At 35.1% G+C, this 10,649-nt stretch overlaps 1 protein-coding gene across 1 annotated transcript in view; it reads right to left on the bottom strand.

Annotated features, from left to right (window-relative positions):
- LOC112142036 overlaps positions 1–10,643 on the bottom strand; it is a 14,614-nt gene extending 3,971 nt beyond the window's left edge. Inside the window, exons 1-6 of the mRNA XM_036211006.1 lie at positions 10,567–10,643; positions 6,065–6,214; positions 5,756–5,881; positions 5,503–5,672; positions 5,255–5,354; positions 4,933–5,157 (exon numbers count right to left, since the gene is read on the bottom strand). Of these exons, the coding sequence (XP_036066899.1) occupies positions 4,933–5,157; positions 5,255–5,354; positions 5,503–5,672; positions 5,756–5,881; positions 6,065–6,214; positions 10,567–10,639 (844 nt within the window). The 5' untranslated portion in view covers positions 10,640–10,643. The remainder of the gene's footprint in view (positions 1–4,932; positions 5,158–5,254; positions 5,355–5,502; positions 5,673–5,755; positions 5,882–6,064; positions 6,215–10,566) is intronic.
- Between the last annotated feature and the right edge of the window lie 6 nt (positions 10,644–10,649).

The following is a 10,649-nucleotide window of genomic DNA, read 5'->3' as shown; positions in this document are numbered from 1 at the left end:
AAATAACTTTAGTTAACATGAACGAGATATAAATAATTTTCTGATGGACTACTAAATTTGAGTAGAATGAATTAAATCTAAATGTGTCACCTGTAAGAGGGGCTTGAATCATTTTTTTGAGTGTATGGATAACTGGTATATTGAATATACGGCGCAAACATCACTTTTAAATTACCTAATTGACGCACGAATCACCAATGAATTACATATAAACAGCAAACGCTTCATGTACGATTGTTGTAATGTGTCTACACCAAGAGGGAGTCTTTCGTCAGGTCTTTTGTGGGGTGGTGTCTGGTGCTGCCTGGTTGTGGGAGGGGGCAGAGTAAGGTTGGATGCTGATACACCTCCGGACAGCTACAGGTCCTATGTAACAGCTGTGTGACAAGTCTTGTATGTACTTCCCCAAATTTCTGAACAGTAGGTTAAGTACGGCAACACCAGAGAATTATACAGTATCTGGCGTGATCTGAGGTTCAGAATATGTTTCACTTTGGCCATGACTGAAATACTTCTTGATATTTTTGTTTGTAAAGAACTAATATGCTGCTTCCAGGAAATCTTGTCGTCTATTGTCACGCCCAAGAATTTGATATGATTCACTGTTTCTAATGTTACTCCTGCTATTCTTATTTTAATTTGCTCTTTTGTATTGTTTTTACCAAAAAACATGATTTTAGTTTTGTCCAAATTAAGTGATAGCTTGTTTCTATCAAACCAGTCCTTTAGATTGTACATTCCTCTGGTCACTTTAGCGAGGAGTTCCTGGATATCTGTGTCAGAAAAAAGGATGTTTGTATCATCTGCAAATAATACGAATTTCATTTCGTCTGATGTTTTGACTAAATCATTGATATAAAGATTAAATAAAACCGGCCCAAGCACTGAGCCTTGAGGGACACCACACACAATGTCCAGAACTGTTGAGTTATGGTCTCCCATTTTCACAAATTGTTTCCTGTCTTGTAAATAGCTTTTCACCCAGTGTAAAGCTGGTCCTTGCACTCCCAGTTTATCCATTTTATGAATTAGAATGTCATGATTTATTGTTTAAAATGCTTTTTTTAAATCTATGAAAGCTCCTATTGCATATTGGTTCTGTTCTGTGATATTAGTTATTTCCTCTGTTAATTCCATTAAAGCCAGTGATGTTGATCTGTTTGCTCTAAAACCATACTGGCTGTCTGTAAGTAAATTATATTTATCGATGAATTTGCAAAGTCTAGTTTTAAAAAGTTTTTCCAGGATCTTAGAAAACTGAGGGAGGAGGGAGACAGGCCTGTAATTTGTGAACTGATGTTTATCTCCAGATTTGTAGAGTGGGATTATTTTAGCAGTTTTCATTTTCAGAGGAAATTGACCATTCTGGAATGATAGATTGCATATGTGAGTCATGGGTTTTGAACTTCCTTCGATTACCTTCTTGACTAACATCATGTCAATATCATAGGAGTCTGTAGATGTTTTGTTCTTACACTGCTTAGTGACTTCAATTACTTCTTCTTCCTCCACCTCTTCAAGAAAAATAGTGTTAATATTACTGTCTGTTAAATGAGGACCCTTGCTTAATGTTGGAATTTCCTTAGCCAGACTTGGTCCAATATTAGTGAAGAAGGTATTGAATAAATTAGCAACATTTTTTGGATTTGTGTGTGTGGTTTCCCCATCTAGTACATGCTTGGGATAACTTGCATATTTTGTAAAATATTTAATATGGTCCACAATATTATGGTCCAATTTGTTTTTATATGTCTTATATCTCCTCTCAGCTTCATCACTTCTGTGCTTTATAAATTCTTTGTATAAATTATTTTTTTTCTTACAGGCATTTTTTTATCCTTTTGTAATCCATAAACTGTTTGCATGTTTAACTTTACTTCGGTAAACCTGTATTGGGCAGTTTTTATCATATAATAGTTTAAATATTTTTAAAAATTCCTCATATCCTTTATCTACATCTTTTTCGTTGTAAATTAAGTCCCAGTTATACTCCAACAAATCCCTTTTTAATGCATTCAAAGACTTTTCAGTTCTAATTCTCCTTGATTTTAGCCTGTTATCACTTTCTAACTTCTTATACTTGATGTTATAGGTTGCAAAGACAGGTAAGTGATCACTGATATCATTTATAAATAACCCACTAACAATATAATTATCAATGACATTGGTAAATATGTTGTCTATTAATGTTGCTGTTTGAAGTAATTCGTGTGGGTCTGCTAATCAGAGGATGTAAGCCATTACTGTACATGATATTAATGAATTCTTCGGATGTTTTATGTCTGTCTACATTCAGTAAGTCTATGTTAAAATCTCCACATAGAAACATAGTTTTTTGACTCATATTGGTAAAATTTTCTTCTATCCAAGCATTAAAAGTATTCATGTCAGAACCTGGTGCCCTGTATAAGCAACCTACTGTTATATTTTTGTTTTTCTCCATTGTGATCTCAATTGCAATACATTCAAACACATTGCTCACCACATCAGATAAATGTTCTATCAACTTATAATTCAAATTTGTGTCTACGCCCAGAGCGACACCACCTCCATTTTTTATTTCTCTACTTTTATAAATGACTTCATAGCCTTCAATGTCAAAGTCCACTCTCCTGTCATTGTTAAACCATGTTTCTGAGACTGCGATTATACTGAAGGTTTGTGAAAACTGCTTCAAGTAGTCCTTGATTTTATGGAAATTGGCATACAAACTTCTGCTATTAAAATGAATAATGGAGAATTTGTTAGTATTCATCTTTGCACTATTAAATTGTTCCTCTGTATAGTACTGACAGTTGTGATTATCATTATAAAAAAAATGTATTTCATGATCAATGTCGCCCTTTTTCACACCTTCATTGTCCTGGGAAGCTGGAAATTCTAATTTATCATATTGTGCAATCTTTTCTAACAAATAGCTGTATTCATCTGGTCTGAGTGAAGTATCTGATACCATGATGTCAGGTCCATGTCTCAGTCAAAGTTGTATATTTTAAGATTTTGGTGTGCTAGCACGAGGATGGATGATCAACCTGTCATGTCTTAAGTAGGCAATATCTCCTCTCTGCCTTGATGCTTTTAATTCTGGCATCAGTTCTTTCCTTTTTCGTCTTACTGATTCTGTGTAGTCTTCGTTTATATAAATCTTTGTACCTTTGAGGGACTTTGCCTGTTGCAAGATTGAGTCCCTGTCTTTATATCACAGAAATCTCAGTACGATGGATCTTGGACTTCCTCCTCCAGGCTTTCCAGTTCTATGTGCTCTTTCAATTTCTATATTCTGCTGTAAGTGCATTTTTTCCCTGATAATCTGCTTCACTTTCTCTTCTGTTGTGGCCCAGGATTCCTGTGGTGATTCCTCAATTCCATCCATCACTAGATTGTTTCTTCTGGATTGACCCTCCAAGTAGTCCATTTTGTCAGTGACAGTTAGCAGGCTATCACACATTCTATAAACATCTGACTGGAGTGTGTTACATTGATCAGCTTATTTCACAATTTCGCCTTTATTTCCTCCACATCTTTCTGAGTATATTCCAAGCTTGTTTTTATTTCCTGCACTTCCCTTGTTAACGTGTCTAGTCTGGTATTTGTTGTGTCCATTATCACTTTGACAAAACCTTTGAGCTGGCTTTGCTGCTGCTGGAGCCTGGGTCCCCCGCCCGCCGGTGTCCGCGTCTGGGTTCGCTGCTGCTGGAGCCTGGGTCCCCCGCCCGCCGGTGTCCGCGTCTGGGTTCACTGCTGCTGGAGCCTGGGTCCCCCGCCCGCCGGTGTCAGCGTCTGGGCTTGCCGCTGCTGGAGCCTCCGACCATAGATCCCTTATGTCAGAAGAAGAAAGTTTGGGCAAAAAACTGTGTTTCAGACCATAAATAGTAACTTTAAAAAAATATATTCTTAAAAGAGTTTGGAAAATTCATGTCTGTGAGTTTATTTATTTATTATTTTTTTAACTTGTCCTGTCCAACAGCTGAGCCAACAGATGTGGGCTGAGAGCTTCTTGTGTTGGGCAGATTTTACTGTCACAACAGGGATTTATTGAGCATAAGCCTCTGTTGTATTTAATGCTAAACTTTATTTATTATGTTATTTTATTTTTATTTTTTTGTTTGTTTGTTTTGCATGGAATTCACATCAAATTCATGTAAATCCTCTTTGTTTTGACAAGCGCTAAAGTAGCTTTATTTTAAGGGAACTCCAGATAGATTTGGTATCTTCAACACTATTTTGAACCATTTCTTTGTTCAGTTTTTGTAGATTAGGTCTCAGGACATGTAAATGTTATCAGAAAGTACACGTTTTAACATTTTGCTTATGTTCAAAGTTTAAAGATGTTTTGTTTTAATAAATAGGCCTCCATGACCAAGTGTTTTGATGTTGCTTTTATAAATATGTGTGAAGTACATTATATGCTTATTGAATATATGAGGTGTTTCCAAAAATTGGTTTAGCTTTTATCTTGTTGTTTTTGCCGTTTTTCTTTTCTTTTTTTTTTTTAACTTTTTGCTGATCCAAAACATCTGAACCATGACCCTAAAAATGCGACACCGTGAATGTAAAAGCTTGAAACTTTGTTTGCTTTAGTTTAGGATGAAAAACATTTTGTTTATTATTAATATTAAATACATTTCAGTTTGCTATAATGCCTGAAGTTGTCCCTGTTTGCTTATCTAAAAGTGTCTTAATGTGAACGCAAAAGTAAATATAACTGAAATGAACCCAAAATATACCGAGTGGAACTGAAGGCTATTTTTATAACTGGACCCATTGAAATTTTAATTGGTTACCCCTGTTCTAGAGCAATAAGTTGATTTGATAGTTGAGGCGCCCTAGTGCACATTTCATTAACGTCACATGGAAATGGGCAGTTTTAAACAGCAAATTAAAAAACATAATGATAATAATAAACTGGGTTTTTATTGGGGGGGGGGGCACGTGGGTAAAACACCCTTTTGAGTAAAGACTTAAAATTCCTGAATTCCTTGAATTCAAGATTCATGATGCTGAGATTGTGAAGACAGAATTGCTCTTTCAACTGACCAGAAATAAAAACTCTGGAGTTTTTCTTACATATGCTGCAAAAAATGCAGAAGACAATAGCTGGAGCAAAAAGAACAGCAAAAAGGCCCAGAACAATCCCAACAGCAATATGTGTTCCTCCTACAAAAAGCAGAGCACAGTCAATCAACAGAGTCACAAATGACACAAACTGTTCTGGGTTTTAGAGGTTTTTGTGAGTCTGTGTGTTTCAACAAACCAGATTCATCATCGGTCAGGAGAGGATTCTGCAGCTCGGTGCTGTTCTCAGAGCTGACAGAATTTTCCAGACTGCAGATGAACGTTTTCTCCTTCGTCTCCTAAAGACAAAAGTTCAGAAGTTTCACCGTCGAGATCAAGAGTCCAGATTTTTCTGGAGAATATGTGTTTTTGCTTCCAAAAATTTAATTTGGTCAAGAAATCCTTTTTTAATAGTTTGTGGTTGAATGTCAAACATGTTTCCTGTACCTCTGTGATTTCTAGAGCCCCGCCTCCTTTTCCACGCCTGTTATCACGAATCCAGAAAACCTCAACACCTCCCATATCCTCCGTTCTGTCAAACGTACAGGTGAGAGTACATTTGGTTTGCTTTGATTTACAGTCATGAGTAATGTTGGGTTTGGGGACTGGAGCTGGAGCTGAAATGAGAACAAATAAAAAGCTTGTTTTGATGAATAAAATACATCAAATCAAAGTTATAGTAAAACAAACCGTAACTTACAGAAAACTCGGAGTGTTACAGCAGCTCGGACGTTGTTGTTAATCTCTGGAGTGTACGAGCCTTCGTCCTCCAGTCTCAAATCATTTATCATCATTTCTCCTGTTCTAGTGTTTAAGCTGCAGCGACCTGAGAGAAGACAGATATTTATGCTGAATTTCTCAGAGAAAGGCTTTGATTTTTGTTTTATTTTAATTTTAGTTTTCTGCTCTGAAGCTAAAGCCAGTCCTACAATCCCATTTCACTCAAATGGAACAGATCTGATTCTTTTGACTGTAATAGTTTATTACTGGAAAACTATGAAGTTCTCACCGTTAAACCTAGGATAGAAAGTTGCAATCCCTCCAAACCATTCTGCAGCTAAATCAGGTCCATGTTTCCATGTAATGCTGGAGATCGCCGTTTCTATAACACCTGGACTGAGGACCACCTTGAAGCCCTCTAACACGTCAAGTACCTTCTCTGTGAAGCAAAAGTTAAAGACAAATGAATACCATCAATAATAATCATTTTCAGATCAACCTCATTTAGATTCCAATTTTTTTCTAATCATATAACATTTATATGGAGAGAAAATAGTTTAACTGGCAGGGATGGAGGTGGAGGTCCCAAATGCAGGAGACAAGACTTGGTGGCAGAAACTTAGACATTTACTAGATAAACTTAAACATGACAAACCCATGTGAGAACAAATCAGTGATGTAGCAGAGCAGATGACCTGAAAATGAAGAACTGAAAACCAGACAAAAGCCAGCTGTGGATGATTAACCTGAACATGGTGAGACTGACGGGGAAAAACACTAGATTAGATTAGATTAGATTAGATTAGATTAGATTAGATTAGATTAGATTAGATTAGATTAGATTAGATTAGATTAGATTAGATTTGATTAGAAATGTCTTATTTCAACCAATCAAGAAGAAAAACAAATACATTAATGTGCAATACAATCAATTATCAGAAGACATGTCAAACACAGGATAATAAAGAGATTACCTAAAAGGGAGTGGCAGGAAGTGAATTTATATAGTCCCAACCCGGCTCAACCATTTCCCTTCCGTGTATTATCACTATAAGTTCAGACATTTAAATCTTTCCAGCAAAGATTCAGATTATTAGGAAACCCTGAAGTAACAATAAATCACATGACTATTTAAGTAGATATAACACTATTTCAGACTTTGTCATTGCATATGCAGATCTATTATCAACATTCAGACAAAATGTGCAGATTTTTTACCATTAAAGTAAAATCAATAATATAAATCAAGTACAAAACATCAAAAATATAAATTATTATTGTTTTTTTTTTTGGAAGAGTCTTTAATGTAAAGCAATTATCATGGGAATGTAGAATGTAGGCTCATTTCTTTATTTTTTTAATAGAAAAATCATTCAAATAAATCAGGTAATACAAAGTTTAAAAAATGTACAAATCCTTTTCATTAGAAAAGTCATTCAAGTATTTTCAATTGTAAAGTCATTAACATGAATCAAGTATCAGTTATCAAAAGTGTGTGCCGATTATTTTCACTAGAAAGTCTTTTTTTAACATAAAACACACCTAAGGGATCCAAGTGAGCTGCTGCTTAAGTAAAACTTTTTTTGCCTGGTTACCAAGCGTTAATCACCACCTCCTTAAGATCGTGATTGGTCAACAGAGCCTTTTCACGGTGACGTTGGATAAAATGGTGACATCAATAATATAGTTTGGAGGACATGCTGGTACTATGAAGAATGTGATCCCATTTGTCTTTCAGCTCCAGAATCACATTGTCTTGTCTCCTGTCAACATTCATGGAGGAGCTGGACGAGTATACTCCATGATTAACGGCACTTTTTGATACCAAGGGTGGAGCTACTGATCAGAGCTTGCAAGCCATTCTATGCAAGGTATTTATGATGTACTTTAACTTAACTGCTGCTGTTCTTTATTTTTAAAGTGCAGATGAAATAACAGATTTTGTTTGATCTACTTTTTTTTAATCTTCCATGTCTATTGATTGCTCTTTAGGAAATGCTGCATATTTTTATGTGAGCACTTACTTTTCAAAAGTGTTTGGTCATTTCCAAAACAACTTAATTTGTGTTCACTTTAATCATGTCGCATTCTTTCCATGCAATATTCAAAATACAACACTGAAAACAGTTTTATTACTGCAGCTTCCAGCAACCCCAGCATTCGTGTGACCAGAGACGTGGTCATCAGAGGTCTAGTGATGAAGGAATACAATGTAAATTGAACCACCCCACCCCTGTCTTAACACCTTTTCTAATTTATTTGTTTGGAAAGTCATATTACGAAAAACATCCATATTTAAAAACCCCTCCAAAAAATATAATATCATTTCATATCAAGTTCATTAATTCCATTGAAAAACAACTTTGACAGTACCAGTATATAGATTTAGGGCCCAGTGTTAAACTGATTTCAAGCATTTATCTATTTTTACTTAAATTGGATTTCAGCTCATAAAACCTATGAAAACAGAATTACAGAAAATTAGAATATATTGGATAGATTACTTCTAAAAAGTAATTGATTATATTACTTACTAGATCAAAGTTGTAATTAAATTACTTTACTCATTACCTATTTGAAAAAAGAAATTCACTACTCATTACTTTACTTTTTTCCACTTGTATACAAATTTTCAAGGAGAAAGCGGCTCACACAGGATCCCTTGACTTTCATTTTACCTTTTTAAAAAAAAAAAACCAAAGAGCTTGTGCAAAATATAAACACTGTAGGAAAGTCTTTTATATTTATGTGTTTTATTTTTGAAAGACACTTTTTGAAATAATTTCCAATTTGAGTAAGTTTCTGTTTTGAGACTGCACCCCCACTTATGTTGCTGCTGTGTGTGCATTAATAAGCTAAAGTAAGTCTATATATTTTTCTGATATTGAGTTAAAATTGCCTAATCATTCCTTGATGCTACACATGTCTTCATTCACTGCATCCATAAACCTCCTCTTTGGTCTTCCTCTAGACCTCTTTCCTGCAGCTCTAGACTCAGCATCCTTCTACCAATATATTCACTGTCTCTCCTCTGAACATGTCCAAACCATCTCAGTCTGGCCTCTCTGACTTTATCTCCAAAACCTCTAACATGTGCTGTCCCTCTGATGTATTCATTCCTGATCCTATCCATCCTGGTCACTCCCAAAGAGAACCTCAGCATCTTCCGTTTGAGTCTGGACATACCTGATGCAGATAAGAAAAAAGGAAAACAAAGATCTGGAAAACAAGTACTACCATGATGTGACCGTGACGGTCTGGATTTGGACAATGTGACTATGCTTCAAATAATAAATACTTGTTTAGGGGAATCTTTCAGGAATGTTGAGTTTATTGTCCGAAACAAAAGTGAAAAATATTTTTCTGTACTGTTGTATTACCTTACTTTCTTGATTGTACTTTCTAAACTTTTATGTTTTGGATGTTTCAGGACACTGACAAAGACTGCGTGCAGGTGGACGTTGGCAGTCACTGTTTTAACCCTTCTGCTCTCTTTGGGGTCCAGATGACTCCACCCACATATTGATGTGTGATTCCTTCCATGACAAATGTGGACAAAGGTGGAGAGGATTTTATGTCTGCCATGGACATTAGTGAAACTCAGAAATCAAAGATAAAAAATAGTTCAGCGCACTGTCTTGTGGGGTCCAGATGACCCCACTTTTAATGTAAACAAACTAAGGAGAGAGGAAGGTTTAAGAAAGTGGCAAAGAAATGTCTAATTTTTACTGGATATTAATCACAATCTAACTTCAAAGTGGCTACATTGTATGTTGTGTCTTATGTTTTTCAAATAAATGTACATGTGAATGTACCATTGCAAGTATACACAGAAAATCTATTGTATGAGTTACAAATCACCTACTGCGCAAACAAATCCATGAGACTATTTTCTCTCCATACATTTACATCAAATTCATGCAAGTAGGATTCACAAATTTATCAATTAAAGTCATTTCGGGATTAAAATAGGATTATAATTAAAGCAAAAAGAACCACTGAATGGTCATGTATGCTGAAGGAATCAAACAGTGACACTCTTCAAAGAAACCCCAATTTATCTCCAAAACAAAGACGTTTAAACAAAATATCAGATGTAACCTGTACTGAAGCCACATTTAAATTCAAGCCAGCAGGCTTCACAAACAATAGGTTTCCATAGTCATTCTTACACCGCTGGACTTAATAAATGTGTTCTCCAAATTTGACATATCTGCATCAAATTTATTATTTCAGTTTACTTTAGTAAGCAAGTTTACATTGTGCACACGCAGATTTAATCAGATGCTGTTAAATGTCTGTTTTTAATGTTTCTCTTGAGTTGGACAGCCACCATTTTGTAAATGACAAAAACTAAGAAATATTTACATTTTTGCTGCCAATTATCAAAATGTAAGGGGATTTAAAAAAGCATGTTAATATTTTAAAACATTTTTCATAACTTTGATAGCTGTTGATCGCACATATTTCAAAATATTGCCAACAATATTTTAAATAATGACTTTTTTTTAACATATTTTTGTTTCTATCACTCAAAAACATAGGAAAACATTGCTAAAGTGTTTTCTCGAGCAAGAAATGTATTTGTTGTTGTTTTTATTCAGTCTTTCATTATAGAAGAAACAATAAACTTGAAAACCTAGAATTTGATCCTCAAGGTCAACGTTCATTATTACTAACTAAAGGAAATCATTCTGACAGATTAGAGTTCCGGTTTAAAATTCAGACTTTTATTTTGGTAAATGCGGATTAGGATTCCAGATCATTCTCACTGAGAAAATTAAAACTTACCAGAGTACACGTCGGTTGGAAACCAGCTGGCTAAAAACAAGATTCCTAGCATGGGGATCAACGGCATTGTCATAAAGTAAAAG

The sequence above is a fragment of the Oryzias melastigma genome, unplaced genomic scaffold (genome assembly GCF_002922805.2).
Source record: "Oryzias melastigma strain HK-1 unplaced genomic scaffold, ASM292280v2 sc00363, whole genome shotgun sequence".
Taxonomy (NCBI): Eukaryota; Metazoa; Chordata; class Actinopteri; order Beloniformes; family Adrianichthyidae; genus Oryzias; species Oryzias melastigma.
The sequence above is the reverse complement of the archived record's forward strand: the minus strand, read 5'-3'. Positions and strand labels throughout refer to the sequence as shown.